Source organism: Nycticebus coucang, chromosome 3 (genome assembly GCF_027406575.1).
Source record: "Nycticebus coucang isolate mNycCou1 chromosome 3, mNycCou1.pri, whole genome shotgun sequence".
Taxonomy (NCBI): Eukaryota; Metazoa; Chordata; class Mammalia; order Primates; family Lorisidae; genus Nycticebus; species Nycticebus coucang.
In genome coordinates this window covers 91,251,987-91,277,201 of record NC_069782.1, presented here as the reverse complement: position 1 = coordinate 91,277,201, position 25,215 = coordinate 91,251,987, and the positions used below count along the sequence as shown (strand labels likewise).

General features: G+C 39.4%; 1 protein-coding gene across 1 annotated transcript in view; it reads left to right on the top strand.

The window, feature by feature from the left end:
- Positions 1-25,215, top strand: part of LRMDA (leucine rich melanocyte differentiation associated) — a 777,564-nt gene that overhangs the window by 532,170 nt on the left and 220,179 nt on the right. Inside the window, exon 7 of the mRNA XM_053583012.1 lies at positions 20,663-20,735. Coding sequence (XP_053438987.1) covers positions 20,663-20,735 — 73 coding nt within the window. The remainder of the gene's footprint in view (positions 1-20,662; positions 20,736-25,215) is intronic.

The window sequence follows — 25,215 nt, the reverse complement described above, 5'->3', positions numbered from 1 at the left end:
ATTTATTTTGTTTTAGCACATTGTCTACTTGTCCAGATGTATCAGGAGATAAAAAGGAGTCATGTTTACACTCCTCCTTTTTTTTTTTTTTTTTGAGAGAGATGTAATTAAATCCTGTTTTTGATGAGTCTTGGGGACCTCCAGATGAAGAAAACAGGAACTGGCTGGAGTAAAGGGAAAAATGAAAACTCGCTTGGCAGAACGAACACCTGACTGGCTCAGACAATAAAACCTAAGTACCCAGTGGGCTTGGTTCTGTGAAGTCGGAGGTTTTATTCTGAGTCTTTTGTCCCGTTTCTGTGAAAGTCCACCCAAGAGAAGGAGAGAGGTGCCCCCCTCAGCACCCACTTTCCTGGCACTGTCTGTAAACCCCTTTAGCTTGCAGTGGTCTCTTCACAGGCACAAGGCCTTAACTCTCTTCCTCTCCACCCCCTCCTCTCCCTTATGTGCCGGGTAGTAGTCTATGACAGATAGTTGCCAATCTAGAGCTAATAAAATTGTTGAACTCCAGTGATCTTGAATAAACAAATCTTCATTGAGCTGGATGAGTTGAATTCCCTCAGAGTGGGACTGCCACTTACTTTTTGGTGATCAGTTTTTTAATGTTCACATTTAGTAACACATTCTGATTTCTATTAATGACCTGCAGTGAGCAATGACAAGCAGGAATCCAACATTTAGTACCGCGGAGGACCTGCCAGGCAGCTGCTAACACGCTGGCTTTAATCTGCAGCTAGGAAAGCACCCGATTTGCATCCTAAATAGGTTACACTACAGCGCCCCCTTCTGCCCACCAAGCCGCGTGACAGGAGGGCCTGGCGACAACTCCTAAGTTTCCTCCTCTGATTACAGCCCTGGAGAGCCTTTTGAAGCTTCCTATACCTTCCTGGTCCTTCCCTTTGGTCCCTGGAGTTGCAGAACAGGGGCTAAGGGGCGTTCACGTACACTCCTGGGGCATTTCATTTGGATTACCCTTGTCATTACTCATTCATCTGGGGAAAGGGATGAAAATCATTAATTGAGGGAGAGAGAAAGCCGGGAATAACAAAAGCAAAGCTGAGAGAAGTGGGCTACCCTCTCCCCCGCCCCAGCTCCCAGGCTGCTGTCACCGAGTACGTCTTGGAAACTACGGGCTCATGTTTTGTGTTTTCCATTTGCGGCCCAGCCTGAAGTATGGGAAGGAGGTTTTCCTTTGTTTGTTCGATAACGGCCTCTGAATGACTCCTTTTGGAACGAGTGACTCCAAGTCCTCTCCCATGGAGAGAATCTGCCCAACTCCGGGGCTGGACCTACCACCTCTCTAGCATTTAGAAGCCTTGTGTAGCAGGTTGGGGGTGGGGGTCCTGGTGGAGGGCGATGCATAGGGACGTCGTGGACTTATTGTAACCCACAGTACTTGGAGGCTGAGGAGTGCTGTGTGTTCAATATTTTAAATTCATTTATTTTACAAGTATTTATTGAGAAGTTCCAGGGAGCCAATCAGGCGGAGTGGGAAAGTACCCTCCAGGAGCAAACTGAACATCTCCCAGGGAGACAGGGTAAGGAAGAAAGACTGTCTCAGGCAGAGGGACAGAGCACCCCGAGGGAGGGGAGAAGGTAGCGCTGGCTGTGTGCATGGGACATGGGACCGGGTGAGAGGGACAAGAGGTGGGCCAGGGCAGAGACCATTCTAGGCATGGCATGGGGCTTTAACATATCTCAAGAGCAAGATGAATCATTAGTACATGTTTTAAACAAAGGGGAGGCTTAGTAAGAATTCTGTTTTTAAAGGGATGACTAAGGATGCTAACTTCAGGTAGAGCCTTGTGGGGCCTTGCCCGGAAGTGAGCCCGCCCTAAAATAAATTCATTCAGTTGACTGAAATCCAACAATAATTCTCTGGTAAAGAAAGGGGTGAGAGGAAGAGGGGCTGATTTTTAGAAAATGTGGTGGAATTTGATTCAGATGGGCCTTTTAGCTCACGGTCCTATGCAACATGCAGGGAGCCTGTCTTCGTGGTCTTTCTCAGAACAGGGCCATCAGCTCTGCTGTCTGCTGCTTAGGAATGGGCAGGTGCAGGCCAGACCAGGAGCTGGAGGAGACACATGTGGGTTTCTGTTCACCTTTCAGATCCTGGGGATCCTAGATGTGGAAAAGAGGAAGAAATGGTCTTGTAGAACATACGGGGACCTTTCTGTCTCATAATTGGTATAAAACACGGCTGACACAATAAAATGGAGTCAGGAAAAATGTTGGAAAATGGTTTAATGGATGCAAAGTCATTTGGCAAGTAACCCCAAAACATTTTTTTCTTTCTTTTCTTCTTTTTCTTTTTCCTTGTATTATTCCTATCCCCTTTTTCTTTCACTTCTTAATGTTGGCATTGGGATCATTCCAAGCATTACATTTACCCAGAATGGGATTCACCGCTAGGGGTAGATTGGCGCATGCTTTGTCAGTGACTGAGTGCTGCTTGACCACAATGTGTTAAGAGTTGCAGACTACGATTTCAGAGGCACGGGGTAGTGTTTCTTTAGGAAATAAAGATTTGAGTCATTTTCATATTTTCCTTTATCCACAGGGAGAAATAAGCTGCTAGAATGATTAAAAATATTGCATAGGACATAAGACTTACTGATTATGATACTTGCAAGGTTAGTCATTTTTCATGTAGTGATTATATATGTGGGTCTGGAATCTCTCTAGGGAATAGTTTTACACATACATGTTTAGATGAATGAAACTTTTCATATCAATAATCATTGGTGACATAAAACAAACAAAAAGGTGTCTTTCAAGAATAGTTTTGTGAATGATTATAAGATAATGTAAAAAAAAAGAAGATAAAGGAAAAAAGTTATTTTAGAGACTCACCTGACTTTCATCTATTAAAGCATTTTCCACCATTTTTCTTGATTCTACTAGATTAAATGTACTTTATAATAATCAATAATAATCTTGATTTTTGATTTTCTACCATTTTCTTCATTCTACTAGATTAATGTGCTTTATAATACTAAAAGTATTAGTATTGTGAAAATTAATAATTACTAATGTAGAATCCTTACCTAGAAAAGTAAAATCCTCATCTAGAATGGTTCACAAACTGAATATTAATATGAACTTTACAAGGAAAGACTGTATTTGAAATTCGAAGTCTTTCATAGCCTTACACTCTCCTCGGCAATCAACACATACTCATACCCACTCTTCCATGCTGCAGCCCTTTTCAAATCCCAAATGTTAGCATCCCAACTGTATGGTTCTTTAGATTTTAGCTGTCCTGATATAGACACTTAGCATGTGGGCTCTGGCCCAGAAGGGGTTTAGTAGCCTAGCAGAAAGTTTGTATGTATCCCATTTTGGTTGCCATGGTGGGTCCTGATGAGCTGCTAAGTAGAGAATTCTGTGTACTTTCTTTGGGTCTCTGGGGGAAAATAAAACTCAAATGTAACAGCCATTACTAAGTCTGCTTGGGGTTCCAGTTTCATGTCCTAGCTCAGACAGGACACAAATCCTCAGGGAATCACCCAAGCTGCCCAGGACACATTGTCCACAGATGCTAATATAGCAATGAGCCTGGGTTCTTGGTTGTATTCAGGGTAAGCATCCTTCATTTCTGTTTTAGAAATAGGCTTAGGAAATAAAAAGAGGGCTGAGTGGTGGAGTAAGGGTGAAATGCCTTTGCAAGATGAGGGACATACATTAGAATTTATTTTCTTAATAAATTTGAAGTTTATGTAGATCATGCTAAAAGACTTTAAGAATGTGTTCCTTGAGGACTTACTGGTGCTAATCTTTCTTAATGGTCGCATGTTCTCTTGTGGTGTGGTCTTTTCCATGTGGAGACAAAATGGGAATGATGTCTCATCCCAAAGACTAAGGCCAGGAGTTGCTTGAGGCATGCTAATTAGTAATTAAATAGACTACATAATTTCTGATTCATACAGAAAATACGAAACTAAGTTCAACTTTATCCTGTTGATAAGTCTGTGTGTACAGAGATGAAGAGGAGTCGGGGTGTTGGCATTACAAAGGTCCACTGTGCTATCTCGAGGTTCAGTTTTATTTTTTATTTTTTAATGAATGTGTTTATTTTCTCTTTCTTTTCTTTTCTTTTCTTTTTCTTTCATCTCACTTTATTGCCCTTGGTAAAAAGCCGTGGTGTCACAGCTCACAACAACCTCCAACTCCTTCCTGGGTTGAGGCCATTCTCTTGCTTAAGCCTCCTGAGCAGGTGGGACTACAGGCGCCCACCAGAATGCCCGGCTAATTATTTTTTTTTTTGGTTGCAGTTTGGCAGGGGCCAGGTTCAAACCTGCCACCCTTGGTATAGGGGGCCAGCGCCCTACCCCCTACCCACTGAGCCACAGGTGCCATCCCTTGTGGTTAAGTTTTTAGTCTATTTTTTTGTTCTTCTTCTTCCTTGTTGTGCTGTGACCCTAGCAGGTGCCCTTTCCTTCCTACCTTTCACGTTGCTCCCTTTAGAGGCTTGTTGCTGTTTTTAATCTTCTATGGGATATCTAAGCTTGCAAAAGATAATAATCATATGATAAAGCTGTTTGGTGCCAGCAGAAAGCCTGAAATATTTAAAATATATCTGTAAGACTTTGTGGGGAAGACTTTCTGGAGGTGAAGGTCTTTGGTTGATATTGATGGTGACTCAGGATTGGGCTATTGAATAGTGAGTTCAGTTTGGCCCAAAGATAGTGATGAGATGTTTTGAATATCTGGGATACAGAAAGATAAGCCCACATCACAAAGTCCCAGAACTGCAGATGCTGGTGTGGATGTGTAAGGAAGGGACACTTCTACACTGCTAGTGGAACTGCAAACTAATACAGCCTTTTTGGAAAGAAGTATGGCAAATCCTCAAAGAGGTAAAAGTAGACCTTTTATTTGATCCTGAAATCCCATTACTAGGTATCTACCCAGAAGAACAAAAATCATTTTACAACAAAGACATTTGCACATTGCAGAATGTTTATTGTGCTCAATTCATAATTGCTAACTTGTGGCAGCAACCCAAGGGCCCATCAACCCATGGATGGATCAACAAACTGTGGTACATGTATACCATGGAATACTATTCAGCCTTTAAAAAAGATGGAGACTTTACATCTTTTACATTTACCTGGATGGAGCTGAAACACATTCTTCTTAATAAAGTATTGCAAGAATGGAAACCTAAGTATCCAATGTATTCAATACTAATATGAAACCAATATATAAACAATTATATGCTCATCTGAACAATAAAACACAAATATAGTCTACTGTGGGGGTAGAGGGAGGTACGGAGGGGGCAGGGGGAAGATATGATTGGCAGAAGGGGGGAGGGCATGAGGCGGGATCTCACCTACTGTGCATATTGTGAGGGTATAACACACCCTCTGGGTGAGGGGCTCTTTTACAACTGGAAATGAGAATAATCTAAAAATTTATACCCTCACATTAACTTGAAATAAAAAAAAATGAATACTCGGGATGTAGTGGATATGCCAAAAGATTTTCTGCTTTTGAAGGACAATTTTCTCTTTTGGCCTTTCCTTTTCTTGGGGTCCATGACACCATATCCTGGGATAGATTTACCTCTGGGTAATCACCACGCATCACCCTTAATCAACAGTGCACCCATGGCAGTCACTCTTTCGGCCCTGCAAATCAGCCCGTGGTCCAGGCTTGATGCATCCAGACTTCCTTCTCCTGGGCAATGAGATTCTTTTGGGAATGGGCATGCAATCCAAACCAGGCCTGGGTTCCCTTGTTTTGGTGGAACTTTCAGGAAAGAGAAGCTCTTTCTTTTGTCTTTAAAGACAGTAAAGAATAGATCTGGAGCTCCTGGGAGATCACCATGTGAAAGAAACTAGATAAGAAAAAAAGCTGAGGTAGAGAGTCCTCATGGAAGCTTTGGCCACCTGGATCCAGCTATTTATGAAACCATATGCCTTGGACTCATTCAAACCTCTCCTTCCCATTTATTTTCCTAAAGCACTTTCAGTTGGATTTCATTGTTTCTAACTATAAAAGAAAATCTTCTTTTCTTGAACTGTTCAGCAAGGGAGATCCTACAGCCTTCCCTGGAAATGAGGTAAATGGTCCCCATACAGTCACCTTGTTCACAAATTCTTAACCGTGTATGACTTTAGTTGCATTTTCTGACAGTCTCTCTGTAATGTCAATAACAAACTAACCCTATACGTCTCCCACCTGCCAGAAACCCTAAACATTTGCAAAGCTAAGCATTAAAACTCAACCTTCTCTTTATAAAAACACCTTCATAGTGGGCAATGCTTACGCCTCAGTGAGTAGAGTAGGGCACCGGCCCCATATACCGAGGGCGGTGGGTTCAAACCCAGCCTTGGCTGAGCTGCAACAAAGAAGGAAAGAAAATAGCCAGGCATTGTGGCGGGCACCTGTGGTCCCAGCTACTCGGGAGGCTTAGGCAAGAGAATCGCCTAAGCCCAGGAGTTGAAGGTTGCTGTGAGCAGTGTGACGCCACAGCACTCTACCAAGGGCGACAAAGTGACAGTCTTGTCTCTACAACAACAACAACAACAAAAACCTTCATAGGCTTGAATTATCAATCATCAATAGTCCCTTCAACCTTCATGCTAAATATTTTCCCTATTATTCCAATTGGAAATGATCTGCACAGAGATGTGTACGGCAGTGTTAACCCTGAGAGAATCTGTTATGCCAAGATCTCACATGTGTATTTGTAGGTTTTCCTGTGAGTCAGACCTGGTATCTGGCCCTGAAAGGCTATGATGGGTTGAGGCACCTGGCTGGTGTGTCACAGGGTGGCTGGTCACTGGCCTTCAGGAACAATCCTGCTGGTTTTTCCTCCTAAGACCAGACCACTGTCACAGGCAGAGATGGCTAACTGCAGTTACTAAGTGATGGGAGAAGATTCCAGTAGAACTGGCCAACATAAACAAACATAAGCCTTTCTCTGGGAAGTCCTCTTTGCTCCACAGCAGAGACAGTAGAGCGTGCTTCCTCCCCACCTCCCTTTCTTGGCCCAGCCTTCACCTCTTTTCTCCCTTCCTGGGACGAAACTGGCCATAGCAAGCACCCATGTTGCCCACTTTCTCTCCTCCTCACATCCCATCCCACCACTACATCAGAATCTGCAAGTGACCGCGCCAATTAAGACATAGGTTGAAAAGAAAAATAATTTCTAAGTCACTTGGTCTGGTGATCTATATGTTGGGGAGTTAGGGAAATAAGTGTGTGGCTTTGCTACCCATCCCAGGCACTGCAGGCAAACAAATCAATTCCGCCTTCAGATGGGCGTCCATTGCCTTGTATTATGTTTGTGTAAAGTCTTGGGGTCTTTGATCAAAGAATGGCATTTCAGGCCGAGCCCTAATCCTCACTGCCTTAAGATGTTTAAATGGGTTAAAAAAAAAAGTTGATAACAGCTGGGATTTAAATTTGCCTTCTCCCAGCTTTTGTTTTGAAAGGGCTTCTATTATCCGTGGCTTCCCTTTTCGAGGCAAAGATGGATCGTTGGGTAAACCAAAAAGGGAAAGAGGATATGGGAGGAAATGGGCGGGGACTCTGAATTAATCTTCTGGGGAAGAATGTTTGATCAGCGGGGAGGACGGGGGAAACCTCTGATGCTGACAGCAGGCACCTTTCTGACCAGGGTGTGATTGGCACCTTTGAAGCTTCAGTCGGGAGCCAGTGTCCAGTGGGTCGGAGCTTCCTCTGTCTGTGGGTGGTGGTGTTAATAATGTGGCAACTGGAAGGATTAATTGCGGACAAGCAGCAGGATTACGAGGAGGAGGGCTCCTCAGCTCTAAAAGGAACAGTTCGAGAAAAGCCTCTGATCTGTCAGCCTTAGAGGAAATTAGTGGGAGCAGACTGGCGCAACCTTTAAAAAAAAAAAAAAAGAGGCATTTAGGATATTAAAGTGAAATGTGAAGAGGATATTAAAACAGGGCAAAGGGGTGAGGAGCACTGGTCTCCAAAGGCAGTGTTCCCCCTCTTCCTACTGGAAATTTCCAAGGTTTGTCCAGATTTCACAGACACCTTCTTTTTATGGTCCAGCAGAATGATTTTACTTGCACTGCAACAAGTTAGAGAAGGGTTAGACTGGATTCGAGGGGGCACCCAAGTGCCTGAGCAAAAAACTTGTTTACTCTCTATCACCCGGTGGTTTCAGAATCTCCCGAAGCTAAGGCTTGTAATTTTAAAACAAGTCACAGCATTACTGACACCCTATCTGCATTAGCTATCTATTGTATATACTTTACTTCTTACCCTTCTGGTTCAAGTCGGGATGTTGCCAATAAATCCTGTGTTACCATTAAAGAGGCCATTCATCACGCTTCCTAATGCGATTAATCAAGATACACCACAGTACCCTTAAAATGAGATCATTTTGATAAATCATGTATGACATGAAAAGACTTTATTCCTTTTAAGTGCAATTTAGACTGTAATTTTTTCCCTCATTTATGATTCATGGGAGAAACATGGATAAAATTCTCTTGCACAGTTATACCTTATCTACAGCAATAACTCAAAACTGCTTTTAAATGAAAATTCAGGGTCCTATTCACCAAAGCTGAATGCCAGCTCATTATTTGCTGGCGTTCAGTAGTCCAAAAATAATGTCTGCACATTAAGCAGCCTTCTCAAAAAGTTGGAATTGGCCAGGCACCAGGCACATCAATTATACTCCATCATCCTTAATAAGGAAGAAATATCAGATGTCCTCTTGGAGGTTTTTTGAATCAGTAATGGCTCAGCCTTCACCTTCCCAATTCAGAATGTTTGGGAAACAAAAATGGTGGTAACCAAAAAGTATGGGAATTTCATCTGCTTTGCATGACTCTTGTTGCCTAAGTCTCAAAAGAGCTATTTTTTCCCTCCCATAGGGTTCACGCTTTCTTTTCCGTTCCCTTTTGCTCCTTTCACAAATGAAACTAGCATTTTGTTAGGTTTGAGTTTTGTTCCTAGGCTGCTGTATCTGTGATACGGGCCTTCCCCTCACAGCTGTCACAATAATTTGGGAAATGGTATTCATAACCTCCAATAGAAAAATAATTTTAAAATGTGCCTTCTGGTGAGATCCATCAAGTTTAAGGTCACATTTTTGGTTAAAAAGGAGACACTGATGCTATTCATTAAACTAAAAAATGGCTTATTTTCCACTAATATTGAAATAAACTCTGGATGGATGTTAAGTCATGCTGGCAGGCACTTACATAGAAAGCAAAAGGAAAACACAGATATATTTAGTTTGGACATGTAAAGTCAAAAGAGCTTTAGGTCTTTCTGGAGACAGGGAATCAGGAAGATTGGCTGAAGCAAATGCAAACTATTAGAAATTCATTTGCCTCTTTCAAAGAATGAGAGCATTTAAAGAAAGATACAGTGTCTAAGAATTATGGACTGCTGCTCCTTAGGAGTAAAGTCTTGATCAACATGTTATTTATTTCCCTGCTGTTCTCAGGAATTCATTTTTGGAAGTGGATCAAAACCTAGCATTTGACTTTTTCTGTTTTAAGTAACCCAAGAATGCACACATCCTACCCACATTCACACAACATAACAAATGCAACAAAACCTAAGTTTATTTGGACTATCATATTTATGCTGATGTTCCCTGTTCCTTAATCAGATAGAAATTGACATCAAAGGCTCCTTGCATGTTTTTTACATTTCAATAAAATTTCCCACGCTTTTTTCTTTTTTAATATAGAGGATGAATTATGGATAGAAGGCCATTAAGGTTATACTTGCCTTTTTTTTAAATTTCCATTTCACATTTATGACTTTCTATTTTTGCTAAAAAGATCTGTAATTTTGAAAAAATGCATGTATCTCATTAAAAAAAAAAGTTTCCTAACTCTAGCAACACTCAGCAGATCTCCAAAGAATGCAAGTTTAGAACACAAATATTTGAGGTCCCATAAAATTGGCAGTGAATATTTTCCCCCTTTAATACCATGTTCATTTCATTCCAATTTACTACCATGATTATATTTTCCAAAGCAGCTTTTAATACAATAACACAATTATTTCATAAGAGGTTGGGCAGGTTGCCTCATTATGCCTGCAAAGATCAGGCCTCTTGTGATTCCCCACAGATATTCTTGAATTTATTCCTACTTAACATGGCCCTCCAAAACTGTCTCAAGTTTATTAAGACAAATAACAAGCTAAGCAAAACAGCCAACGTTGGGAAGTTAGCAGGGCGGGGTGACCACGACCCCAAACCTCCAGCAAAGCCAACCGTGGTATGTACACAGTGGTGCCCTGCCACCTGTTGGCTTTGGTCACGCATAACAGGGCATTTACGTCCTCGGTGGTGCAGTCACCCTCTCTGACCCCTGTCCCAGTTTCTGACCCCTGTCCCAGTTTATCACCCCTGAGAGAAAAGAAGGGACCTTTGAGAATTCCAGGCCTCCTGATTTCCCCCATCATTCATTTCCTTGGCCACATGTTTCTTCTGCTAATGCTAAAAATTTATGGGCCGAGCACATTAAGGGCAGCGCAAGTCCTTCCCTTCTTCTGGATTATTTCAGCATTTCCTGTCATAAGGAAATCCAAGAAGATGTGTCCTCAGCGGATTGTATGTGACAGCGTCTGCTTATATCTCAGGAATCTGAGGCATGATGGATAAACTGTCAGTTTTGAAGGATAATGTTTTCTCCATATTTCCATTATGAACCAGGCTGTCATCTCCTAATAAATTTCTTGCATCGGTATCAATTTATTTTTACAAGCAGAGGAGCTGATGTATTTGGGAAAGGCACTGACAGCAGATCTGGCCTAGCTTGACAGAGCTGGCTTTACCTCATGTTGGAAAACTACTTTGGTTCCAAGGACAGAACTTGACCTGTAGCCCTTGAGAATAAAAAACTCTGTGAGAGGAAGAGAGACACATGAAGCAAGTTCCTCCTTTTAAGCCAAAATAAATCAAGCCTCTAGGACTACCATGACATAATATTATTTCTAAGACAGTCCTACAAACCCAGGTGGGAAATGCTGTATGTAGCTACTTACTAGAGATGGTTAGACCATCACAATAATGTGGTGAATCTATGCGTGAAGTCATAACCAGGCTAGACTCTCCCTCCTGCTCTCAGAAGAGATTTCAATAGTGCTTTTCTGCTTGACAAAGTTGCAAAGTTCATTTATGTAATGAATAATTACAAAGTCTAACCATGTTCTTGTCAGGGCTACTGTGAAAGGTAGGAAAAGCCAGACAACATTAGCCCTACCTCTCAAGAAATGAAGTCTAGTTGAAGAGATAGCAAACAAAATTAGAGTGAAGTAAATATAAATCACAGCTAATTTCAATGAGCAATGGCTCAGAGGATCGTCTCTTACCTTTTGTAATCTTTACCTTTATCATAGAGACAAACTGCCTGGATTTGTGCCCCAGCTCTGACTCCCCACCAGTAACCTAAGAGCCTAAGTGAGAGAGCGTGAAGCTTCCGATTTTCTCTCGTCCTCAGCTTCCTCGTCTGTGACCCAGAACTAGGTGGTGTCGTAACTCCTTCATGAAACTGTTGTGAAACTAAATAAATTCATACATGACAAATGTTTGACAATGGTTCAGGACACTAAGTAGTATTAAGTGTTAGCTATTTTTAACCATTATCATGGTCACGATCATGACTATTATTACTATTATAATTTTATAGCCAATAAAAGTGTGACTTAAAGAGTTTTAGTAAATTGCCAAGGGTCAGGTCCTGTCTCTAAACCTTGGTGTATAAAGCATCAGAGCAGAGAAAAAGGAGAAATAGGTAGTATACAAATTGTGAATAAGTCAGGGCACAATCCTTAAAGCTTAGCCTTTAAAGCTTAATTGTCTGTTTTTGTTTTTAAGACATCATCTTGCTCTGAAACCCAACTGGAGTACAGTGATAATATAGCTCACTGCAGCCTTGAACCCCTGGGCTCAAGCAATCCTTCTGCCTCAGCTTCCTTAGTAGCTGGGATTACAGGTGTGCACCACCACACCTACCTAATATATATAATTTTTTTTTTTTTGCAGTGATGGAGTCTCTCTTTGTTGCCCAGGGTAGTCTTAAACTTCTACTTTGGTCTCCCAAAGTACTGGAATTATAGGTGTGAGCCATTGCACCTGGCCAAATTAGTCTTTTTTTTTTTTTTACCATTCCTTCCATTGTAGATTGTAAAATAGACCTTTTCTCCATAGCTCCAAACAGACTTCAGATGCTATTTGATGAGGATTAAATGTATGGTGAATTGGTAAATTTTTAACAGTCAAGTTTCTAGGAAAAAATATATGCATATATTTTTATTTATACTTACATTCATATTTATATTATTGTACATTTTACTTATATGAATGATGTATAGAACATAATTTATAAATAAAAACTAAATATATGTGTACAATACTCTTTATTATAAATTTCATACAACCACTGATTCTTACAGATGCTTTCAATGATTTTGGCCAAACTCTGGTATCTTATATCTATCTGTATTTATGTTTACAACTGAGGCACAAGTACAGTTCCAATAGGAATGCTGGTTGATATATTTTTTACAGTAATGGGCATGTCAGAACTTCACTCATTTGTCAGCAACTTGTGCAACTGCTTTATTGATTTGGATAATCATTTTTGAATACTGGAAGAATATTTCCTTAAGTTTTTGTAATCACTATGTAATGGTTAAAGATATAACATCCTTTTAAATTCTGCCTGCATTATTAATATTTTCTCCATTCCTTTACATTTGCCAAATCAACAAACCAATTTAAGTCAAGCTCAACTGCGTAGTGCTTGTCAATTTTTGCCACAATCCTCGCGACATAGCCTAGGTCAGTAGAGTATTTCTACCATGAGGATTAAAATAATCATAGTTTCCAGAGAATAAATGATAGCAAAATTTTGTGAAATAATTAGGAAATGATGACTTTTGACATCACCTTTGCTTTTAAGATGATTTATTCAGTTGTAAGTATATATGATTTAATTGCATTCCTGTTTTCTTTTTTTCTTTTCTGTATGATTTGCTTTTAAATAATATCTGTGTCTAACGACAGACTCACAATATTGTTAAAAACTTAATCACTGTTTTTTTGTGAGCTGGTCCAGGTTAAGTCTAGCACACCACTGGTTATATGAGCACAAAAATCCGAAGAGATCTGAAGCACTCATATATCTACACTGCATAGCTAACTATTTTATTTATTGTTTAATAAGCTGACAGTTTTATTTATATACCAGACTACAAAACATGCTGCATATTAACATGAATTGAATCATATCTCACTAGAAATTTTTTACTTGCTTTTGCATGTGTGCTAAATAAACCTACTAGGATTTTCTTTCCCATGCATCTTTGAATATCAAGTTCATTGTACAGTGATTGGGAATCTGGCTCCTGAATCACACGGTGCTGTTCAACATTTTCAATTCTCCACATTCTAGTGGGATATTCTTGAACAAGTTATATAATTAATTACTTTCTAAATGTCAATATCCTCATCTATAAAATGGTAATAATAATGACACTTACATTATAAATTTGTTGAGAGGGTTAAATGAAACAGTGTTATAAACAATGATACAAAATATCTCAAGAAATGTAATGTACACACACATTAATTGTAGGTTGTGATATATTAACATTCTGATTATGTTCTCTGTTTGAATGTATGACACAGCCTATATCCTCAGCAAGAATTAATTACCAGCAAAATATTAACTTGTGTTCTGTTATACTTCTATAAATAATGACAATTATTTATAGATAGGATGCTCTGGCTTTAGTAAAGCTACCCAAGTTATTAGTACATCTCTTCTCATTTGATAATCTTTTTGCAATACTTTGGGAAGCTGTTTTCTGAGGCTCAGATAGGTATTCATGGTCCATTTAAAAGTTGGCCCTTTAAGTCTTGATGTCTACAGTTCCTCTAAAGGGAAAAGTGCCAGTTGGTAAGAATGGAAGGGAAAACAGAGCAATGGTCAGGAGAGGAGCATGATAAAAACTTAGGGCACCAGTGCATAGAAGGGTGTCTGGCTGGGAAAACAATTTGGGCTCTCAGGGTCAGGTTGACTTTGTTTCCAATCACACTCTGGGCTTTAGAACTGTGCAGCCTTAAATATGCTATCTATCTTTTCTAGGTCTCAGTTTTCTCATCTTTCAAAGAAGAAGAATAATTTGACATATCTCATACGTTGGAAAACCATTGGCACTTTGTGCACATTCCAGAAATACCAGCTCCTATCTCACACTTTCCCCACTTTCTTTCTAATCATCTTTGTCCTCCTTAGCTTTAATTTTTCCCTTCTCCTCTTCTTCTATCCCTCTTCAACATTTAATGGGAGAGATCGGAAAGTTACCTGCTGGAATATGTATTATTTCAAAGTATCCTTTGTGTGTAAGTAGAGTTTTAATTTTTTTCCCTTTTTTTTGCAGTTTTGGCTGGGGCTGGGTTTGAACCCGTCACCTCTGGCCTATGGGGCCAGGGCTCTACTCCTTTGAGCCATAGGCGCCGCCCAGTAGAGTTTTAATTTTAAATAATTTAAATTATAAGAAGTAATGACATATTAAATAAAGTTAAAAAATCAAGCCACCCCTAATCTTTTGATCTTTTCTTACTAATTTCTACTTATTGCACATTTCATAGGGTTAAAAATCACAGCATATGTACTATTTGATATTTGCTGTGTTCACTTCATATTACATAATTCACATCGTTGCATATTTCTCTCTTCTTTAGACTTATAGTTTTACTTAGTTGCCATAAGAAATTCTGATAATTTTCATAATATCAAATAGTTAGATTCTTTTATTCTTTATTCCATCATACATGTAAAAGCGTCTGCTGAAAGTACTTTGGAAGTCACTGCCCCTGATTATTTATATAGTAGCCCACAAAATGCCAAGCCACGACACTTCCTTTTTCTTTCCTGCTCTCTTCCTTCCCTCCTTTTCTCTCTCCCTCCTTCCTTTTCATGGGTTTATGAACTGCTACTCTGAGTCAGGTGCCGTTGTAGGCACTGGCAGAATGGCCCCCTGTAGATGAGGTAGAACCAAATGGAAAGTTCCAGGCTGTTGCCTTTATAGAGTTTTCTGATTATGGAGAGGCCTTTGGCACAATGCTCCCTCCCAACTTGCCCCTCTGCTGACCACCTTCTGACCTGAATTACCCTTCACTTCCTTCACTCAACTTAATACGCAGCTTCTGCCCAGATTCTCCCTTCTGCTCCACTGGGGGCCTGGTCTCTTGGTTCTGGACTCACATTCATCCTTCACCTTACATTTTTTCCCTCCCAATTCTTTGGTTTTTGGCTCTGGACAAGACAAGACTGTTCCTGCTCTCAAACCTGTTCATCTTTTCTAAATTAACCCATCTCTCATTGGACTTTCTGTCTTGCCTTATGCTGAAAAGCATGGTTCCTTTACCTTGGAGTGAGGCAGGAAGCCTCAGCCTTCAAGATGGTTCCTTAGTTTGTCTAATTTAATTCTTCAGATCATGGCAAGTCTGTATCTTCGCATTCTGACAACTTGTCCAATACTTTTATGTTGAATTCTAGTCATGGTGCATGGTTTTATTCATTCATTCATCATGCATTGACTTCCTCCTGTATTTCTGGCAGTATGTTGGATACAAGAGTTAATAGTATAGTTAATTTCAGAAAGTAAATGTAGTTAATCTTAAAAACTCTGTTAGTATGACTGAGAAACAAGTAAGGACACAATTACTATTGCAAGTGTTCAAGTGTCCTAATAGAGGTAAGAAACAGTGTTCTGTGACAATACAGAGCATAGAAATAGAAGGGTCATGCCATGAGTTGGTGACCCTTCATTCCCGTATTAATCATGGTATATATATATATATATATATATATATATATATATATATATATATATATATATATATATATATATATATATATATATATATAGTTTTTAATGAGCTGGGCCTGCAACCAAACTCCTCATTTTATTTTCCTTGGTCTTCTCAGCACAGGACCTGGCATATAGTAGGTGGTTATTAAATACATGATAACTAAACAAGTGATGCTTTTTTTTTTTTTTGAGGGAAAATAAATGTTTTTAGAAGAGTCAGCTTTATACGATAGTTTCAGGGGATGAATTGTGATGAAAAGTGAAGATTGCTTTTGCTTGAAAGAGGCTGACAAATTTCCCAGAGCCGGGATCACTTTATGTGGTGTATGATTTAAGGGTGAGTGAGCATGCCAAAGCGCTCCACTTGAGCTGAGTGATGGGGAATGAATTGTGGAGCTGTGGTCTTAGATGGTATTTTGTGAAAAAGAGTAGGAGATTTATGGCTATTAAACAACTTTGTAGCTGCCTCCTTCTTGTTTCCAAGTCTGCCAAATCTCTCTTCCTGTGGTCTATATCATGTTCTTTCGGTGCGGCCATGACGTTCAGAAAGATCCACTGGACTGCAGTTTTTCATCGAATGCACCCATTGGAAAGGGGCTTGAATTTTGCACGTTTATCTGAAGACATTCATTTTCCGTAATAGCTGAGTGAAATTCTCACATTGTAAGTCTCTCCTAGAGTGCTATGTTCTTTCCTTGAATCTTTTCCAACAAGGTTGCCAAAGTGAATACCTTCTTTCCTGCATTATGGAAATTGCAGAGTCCAGTATATTACAGACTATTACCTTTATTGATGTGAGTTTAAAAAAATATTAGCAACTTTCCAATTGTGAGCAGGAGAGGAATCAAGAAACCGTCAGAGTGTGTGTTGATATATCCTTAGCTGAAGGACTTCCAAGGCTGGAATGAGTATTTTCTTCCTTGGCATGAAGGAGATCCATGTTTACCATTATCAGCTTTTTTTCCATTCCATAGGTCACACTCAGTAGTTTTAGAAGAAACAGAAATGGGACATTTCATCACAAAAGCCAATCAGGGATGGCATTAATCCATGTTATACAAGCAGTAGAGAATTGTTAGAGGAAATTTCCTCTCATTACGGGTTTATAGCACTGCGTGGATTAGAGAAGAAACAGGAGTTTTTGTTTTTTCAACATTCATGCTTAATTGTGAGAAATTTCAAAAATGTTGAAGAGTTAAAAAAAATAATGAACACATGAAGCTACCATTCAGAATCTGTAGTTTCTAATATTTTGGCCTATTTTTTTCAAGTCCTTAAGTGCAAGAAAAAACCATGATACATAAAGCTAAAGCTCCCCCCTCACATCCCATTAGTCCTATCACCCTTCCCCTTTGCAGAGGCAGAGACAACCATTTTCATGGATTTAATGTACATTTTGAAATAATTTTTAGATATTTACATAAATAATATTATGCTACATTTATCATTTTGCAACTTGCATTTTTTACTCCATATTAAATTTTTAGATGTATTCAAATTGAGATCTATAAATCTGGTTTATTGCTCTTAAATGCAAATATTATTCTGTCCTACGAATATACACATTTTATTTACCCATTTTCCTCATTGACGGACATTTGAGTTATTTCTAATTTCTTCTGTTATAAATAATGCCGCAGCAAACACTGTTTTATGTCTCAACTGCAGACCTGTGTGAGATTTTCCATAGTGTATATATTTTAAATGAAATTGCAGTACCAGTTTTCAATTTTATTAGATATTGCTAAATTACTCTCTGAAGTAGTTGAACCAATGTGCATTCCCACCAGCAAGAGATGAGAGGATAAGTTTCATTGCCCTTTGTTCTTACTAGTAGTTATTATCCTGAAACTTAAAAGTTTACCAATATGATGAATAGAAAAATCATATCTTGTTTTAATTTGCATTGTCCTTAGTATTAGGAAATTTGAGCAATTTCTCTTATGTTTTTTGACCATTCAGATTTTCTCTTCTTTGAATTTCATGACATTTCCTTTGTCTATTTTTCTGTTATATTTTTTATTGATTTAAGAGTAGTCTTTATGTATTCAGGATGCTAATGTTTTATTGTAGGTATTGAAAATATTCTCTAATAGGATAATTTGAAAAGCAAAATCTGAAAATATAATTCAAGCAGTTAGAAACTTTGGTGAGGATTCAGAGATTGGAGAGTCAGCGTCCTGAAGATACAGATTTACACAAATTTCCTTATTTCTATTTTAGGCATCTCTTTGTAATCCAGGTAAAAGGAACCATTATTTAGGTTTCTATTACTTCATACTCATTGGACTACAGGGCTTCAGTTTCAAGATGAGTTCTTTATTCTTTGGCAGATTTTAAACATTTTCTTGTCCACTTCTTTGATATGATAATTTTGATTTTCTGAATCAGGCTTCTAAGCATAAAATATAGAGAACAAGTGGGAACATCTCTATTGGAAGGATCACATCGGCTTCCTTCTGATCAACACCAAGTATAAGATCTGAGCTCTTGAGTTGGACTCTTGGTTTGTTATTTTTCTAAACATCCAACCTGGGAAGTCCCATCAAAAGGCCTGGTTTGCAAAATTATTCTTCTCCTGGCTTCTTTTCCATGACTTGAGTTTATCAATGGACACTGATCAGAAAAGTAATTCAGTGCTGCCATAGAAGGATGATGATAACCCAAGCCACTCCATTTTTGCTCTGTCGACAATTGAAAATAAAACTAAATATCTCTTTTACTCTTGGTCTCTTGGTTAGAACATGAATGTTTTGCCAAGTCAGAGGTATTTACTAAAAGGTAGCATTTGTTCTAGTAATTTTAGAAAAAGCTGTCATCAAATTGTCAACAGCTCAACTCGAGATTAAAAGTTCTAAGGAATATCACAATACAGTCACCAAAAGCCCATATTGGATTTTAGGGTTCTTTGTGTGTTTTGTTTTGTTTTTAGCAATGAGATGGAGCAGAAACTTTGATGCAGAGAAAGGCTGTTGCTTCTTACAGAGGAAACAGGGTGTAATAGGTCTGTGGCAGGACAGTCCCCACTCCCCTTGCTCAATAGGTCTTACTTCAAGAATGGAATAGATGCCATATTTAGGACATTGTGTCACTGTGGTTTTTTCATTATGTAGAGATTACAGGAGACCTTGAATTAAAAATTAAAGGATACCTGGTGACTATAATATTTGATTTTTAATCTAATTTCTGACTCTTACACATTCTTGCAACGTCCTACATGTCTAAGGATGTAGTATCTAGCAAAAGTTTTCTGTACTTTTTAAAATGTTTTTCTTGGTGACTGGCTTTTATCTTGCTGGACCCAATAGCTTTGGATCAAGCTTTAAACACTATCTATGTATTTGCCTTGGAGCTGGAGGGAAGAAATGCTACCTGGAATCTATTTCTACCAAGGGACAGAGCTTCTGCTTTTGCCCCACTTAGAATTCTTTCTATAAGTCTCTGCTGAAAGCCTCTTAGTCAAACATTTCAAATGTCAGAACCGAAGTTTAAAGGGTTTTTCTAGCAAGGAAGTCTAATCTCCTACTTATTTTTGATTTCTATAATATAGGTAATCTCTTTGGAGAAAAGGTGTGTTTCTAGGAGGGCAAATACATCCCATAAAATGTATTTCCTATTCCGGAAAGAAAAATGGAGTAGTAATGAAATTTACTTTTTTATGAAGCTTGGAAAGGTTGTAAGCTTAGGATTTTGATCCTAGCAGATGTTCTTTTTTGGATATTAAAAAGAAAAGTTGCATTTGATTTAGAAATTCTCAGTTAAGAGTTAGAGTGGTAATGCTTCTTGTTATAAGCACTCGCCTTCTGAGTCTGACATACTGGTCATCTGTTCTGAGTGACAGCTGACCCCACGGCTGAAGGATTTTCTTCTTGCTTTAGTTCACAAGGATGTAAAGTTAGAGAGAGAGAGAGAGAGAGAGACACCTCATTCAGGGCCATCCCGGACACAGTTCTATGGTTAAAGAGCTATTTGTATATGGTAAAACAACGTCATCTCAGATACATTTTATGTCACATTCTTTTAGGTCTTGGGATGACAGAGTTTGTGGATAACCACTATATCCCAAATCCAAATTTTAGGTAGATTTCTCAGTGCTGTTGTTACACTTTAGACCGAACCCCTGTCACATAGTTCGAGACGATTTGCATCCTTCTCTCTGGTGACTTAGACCCATTACCAAGTCTTAGTTGCTTGGTTTCTCTGCCCCCTATGCCTCTTGAGCCCATTGAAAGCATCCCAGGTATTCCCCATCCACCCTGGAGACAAAGTTTAGCACCTTCACTGCTTTCCATAGAAATCTGTTCGGAGTCCCAGCCTAAAATTCGTGGGAAGTACTGTGATAGAAGTCTGTCTATGTCCGTCCACCCGTTTCCTCCCTTCAGCCTCTCCCTTTTCCCCCCTCCCTCCTTCTAACTCAGCACAATGAGCAAACCATCGACTTGTCCCAGAGCTATTCCACCTGGACTGAGGCCCCTCAGAGCTTTGGATCCTACCGTACCCTTACCAGACTATCATCTCAACAAAAACAGATCTTGCTTCCTAAGAGGAATCTCAGAGAATAATATGTTCCCCAAATTCCGATTCCCATGGTTTGGAATTAGCTTTAACCATGGCTCTTTAACCCATTTGAAAATATGTCAAATTGTATATAAAAACAGAGTATGGTACTCCATGATTGCATTAATGTACACAGCTATGATTTAATAAAAGTAAATAATAAAAAATTCCGATCCCATGAAGACACGCTTGGTAAATGGAGGTGATTGGTATTTGGTATTTCATATTGACATTTGCTTTTATCACACAGGGTGCCAGCGAGGATGCCACTGCCTCTCCAGGGCACCATTACACGCCCTTGCCGTCTGCTTCCAGGGAACTCACCAGCCACCGAGGTGAGAACTTAGCTTTTTATTGCTTTTAGTGGTTACAGGGAGAGGCACTTCTCTGCACCTCAGATTGGGGCTCAATACTGCTGCCTTGGGGCCAGGTGCAGTGGCTCATGCTTATAATCCTGGCACTCTGAAAGGCCTGAGCTCAGGAGTTAGAGACCAGCCTGAGCAAGAGCAAGACCCTGTCTCTACTAAAAATGGAAAAACTAGCTGGGTATAGTGGTGCATGCCTGCAATCCCAGCTACGCAGGAGACTGAGGCAAGAGGATCTCTTGAGCTCATATGTTGCTGTGAGCTATGATGTCACAGCACTCTACCAGGGCGGTAGAGTGAGATGCTGTCTAAAAACAAAAAAAAGTAAAACAGTGATTTTTTAATTAAAAAGAAAAAAAAGAAAAAAAATACTACTGCACTGGCACTTTAGAAAGAACACAGTGCTTTTTAAGTCCTTGATGAAAAAGCCAGACCTGTCAAACCCAGCAATTTTAACCAATATTAAACAGAATTTAGTGACAGTCTACTGGGAAGGCAAATAAATCCACAGTATAATATAATTTTCTGATCTTTTTCTTTAAATAAAGAGATTACAGTACTTAAAAATTACTAAGAAGATTGTTATCTCTAGCAGTAATGATGAAGACAAACTGGGAAACTCACTAATATTTGTATAAAGATGACTGTTTGGGGGTATAACAGTTGACACCTGTAATTTCAAAATGAATGAGTGCTACATTATAGCTAAAAGGAATTCTGGTTTGCCTGGTGGTGTCGAAGAAACTCTATGTGCAGTTTTCAAAGAAGTTTCTGATTCTTAAAACATAATTTGGCGTATCCAATTTTTCCAAAGCCTTGACTTCCCATTGCCATTGTTTGAGTCTTTAGTTTCAAAAGCAGGCATAATACTGACATGAAATATCATTTGAAAATCCCTTGACTCTAAGCCAGCTGCTTAGGTGAAGGACTAGGTAACTGCCTTAGTTGAAACTGGTAAGGCCAACCTACGGCCATGTGGTGCCACTTGTTACCCCGTTTTATCCTGATTATGACTTAATTGTGAATCTGTGGTCCAGGGTTCAGCATTGTTAGACAGAGGATGTCACACACTTTAACCATTGTTTGCCCACACAGGAATTCCCCTGGGTTGGGTAGGGAACACTGGATAAGGGCTATTCCAGCTTTGTCACCCCAGCAACAATGTAGGCGGGGTAATGGGAGGAAGGGCTGTGCAGATGCTCAGAAAGTGGCGAGGCTGAAACTCTGAGACCACCTACGAGCTGTGGCCAAAGGGAACACTAATGTTCCAGAGGAAAGGAGCAAGAGAGCAGTTCTGGATTCCAGGTGGCCCTCTCGCACCTGTGTCGCCTGTTTGACATCAGGGCATGCTAGAACTTTATGTTAACTATACTTTAAGCTTAATTAGGGTTCGATTGTGAGTCCCTTCATTAAGTACTTATTTTATGAAAATAAATTCTGCTCAAAGTCAGGTGGAATAAGTAGCTGCCAACTTGCTGTATTTGGGGGGCATGAACAGGTCTCTTTTACTGCAAGTCCTTACGAGTGTCTGGAGCAGATCCCTTAAGAGCGGTAGTTTTCAGCCAGTGTGCCTCAGCACACTGGGATGCTGTGAGAGGATCTCTTAGGCATGCTGTGAAATTTTTTTTTTTTTTTAAGATTTGCCAGTATTTGAGACTGGCAAATCTTTTTTTTTTTTTTTTTTTTGTAGAGACAGAGTCTCACTGTACTGCCCTCGGGTAGAGTGCCATGACGTCAACACGGCTCACAGCAACCTCCAACTCTTGGGCTTCAGCAATTCTCTTGCCTCAGCCTCCCAAGCAGCAGGGACTACAGGCACCCACCACAATGCCCAGCTATTTTTTGGTTGCAGTTTGGCAGAGGCCAGGTTTGAACCTGCTACCTTCGGTATATGGGGCCAGCGCCCTACTCACTGAGCCACAGGCTGGTGAAAAATTTTTTTTTTTTTTTAGGTTCTTTTATTTTTTTTTTTTTTTTGGATTTTGGCCGGGGCTAGGTTTGAACCTGCCACCTCTGGCATATGGGACCGGCGCCCTACTCCTTGAGCCACAGGCGCTGCCCGGCTGGTGAAAATTTTTAAAGATCATTAAATTATTTTCAAAAAACTTCAAAGAACAGTAAGTATATTCTTATTTTTTTTTGATCTGCATAATTTGTGCTGCAGAAGATTAACTATAGGATCAAGTATGCCATGAAATAAAAAAGGTTGAAAACACTGCTTTAGAGACTGCTTTGGGGGAATTCCCCTACACAAATAATACCACACCTAGAAGGAATGATTAACTCTTAAATTAGCCTCCTATCATCATGAGTTTATTTATGAGTTTCTTATATTTGAATGAAGATAATTTCACTTTACAGCTTATCAATATGGATCTTGGTAGGTTTTGGATATTATATAAGAACAGAAGTCTCAGAGACCTCAAGACTACTTATAAAGTCTATCTGGCCATGAAATTGAGATTTCACCATGGGAGGAGGTGGTCAGATAAATGACAATCATCAGAAATAGCATGACTACCATCTATCATTTTAACAATAATAAGAAATCTGAACCTTCAAGAAAGGGAATATAAGACTATATGTTTTCAAGGTATTTTGAGTAATATTTGGAATGTGGAAAAATACCTAAAGTAGTTAGAGTTCTAACTACTAAAGACTGCCCTTGAATGACATCAGAATCTGAAATCATTGGGAAAAAATGTGAAAATGTTATTTATAGGGAGCCAAAAATAAACAGTTTGATTTTATCAATAAATATTCCTACAGAGTTAACACACTTATTCTCTGATCAGTGCTGAGGACTTAGATGTTGAAAAAAGCAAGTGCACATATAGTGATGTTCTTTGGGCCTGTAGTCATGAGGAGACTAATAAAGTGGGGACCCAAGAAGTTCATTAAAGCTGGATTATTGCTGGACCGATCTATGCAGGGGAAAGGTGAGAGTAGTGTATTTCATCTTGGCATGAACCAACTTGGCTTGAATGAGCTTGGCTTTTCCCTACCAACAAATGGGGGAAGCTGTTATTTTTTGGCACCCAAAATGAAACCACTTATTTAATTATTTATTTATTTTTGGCAAGGATTTTTTTTATTATTATTAAATCATAGCTGTGTACATTAATGCGATCATGGGGCACCAAACACTGGTTTTATAGACCGTTTGACACATTTTCATCACACTGGTTAACATAACCTTCCTGGCATTTTCTTAGTTATTGTGTTAAGACATTTACATTCCATATTTACTAAGTTTCACATATACCCTTGTAAGATGCCCGACAGGTGTAATCCCACCAATCACCCTCCCTCTACCTCCCTGCCCCCTCCCTCCCCTCCCTTTCCCCTTTCCCCCTATGCTTAGGTTGTAACTGGGTTATAGCTTTCATGTGAAAGCCATAAATTAGTTTCATAATAGGACTGAGTACATTGGATACTTTTTCTTCCATTCTTGAGATACTTTACTAAGAAGAATATGTTCCAGCTCCATCCATGTAAACATGAAAGAGGTAAAGTCTCCATCTTTAAGGCTGTATAATATTCCATGGTGTACATATACCACAATTTATTAATCCATTCGTGGATGGATGGGCACTTGGGCTTTTTCCATGACTTAGCAATTATGAATTGGGCTGCAATAAACATTCTGGTACAAATATCTTTGTTATAATGTGATTTCTGGTCTTCTGGGTATATACCTAGTAGAGGAATTATAGGATTGAATGGCAGATCTATTTTTAGATCTCTAAGTGTTCTCCAAACATCTTTCCAAAAGGAATGTATTAATTTGCATTCCCACCAGCAGTGTAGAAGTGTTCCCATTTCTCCACATCCACGCCAACATCTCTGGTCTTGGGATTTTGTGATATGGGCTAATCTTACTGGAGTTAGATGATATCTCAAAGTAGTTTTGATTTGCATTTCTCTGATGATTAAAGATGATGAGCATTTTTTCATATGTCTGTAGGCCACGCGTCTGTCTTCTTCAGAGAAGTTTCTCTTCAAGTCCCTTGCCCAGCCTGTGATGGGATCACTTACTCTTTTCTTGCTTATACGTTTGAGTTCTCTGTGGATTCTGGTTATTAAACCTTTGTTGGAGACATAACCTGCAAATATCTTCTCCCATTCTGAGGGCCATCTGCTTGCTTTACTTACTGTGTTCTTGGCTGTGCAGAAGCTTTTTAGTTTGATCAGGTCCCAGTAGTGTATTTTTGAAGGTGCTTCAATTACCTGGGACTCCTCCTCATAAAATACTCACCCAGACCGATTTCTTCAAGGATTTTCATCATCTTTAATCATCAGAGAAATGCAAATAAAAACTACCTTGAGATACCATCTAACCAGTTATAACCTAAGAATATGGGGAAGGGGGAAAGGGAAGGGAGAGAGGGGGGAGGATGGGGCAGAGGGAGGGTGATTGGTGGGATTACACCTGTGGTGCATCTTACAA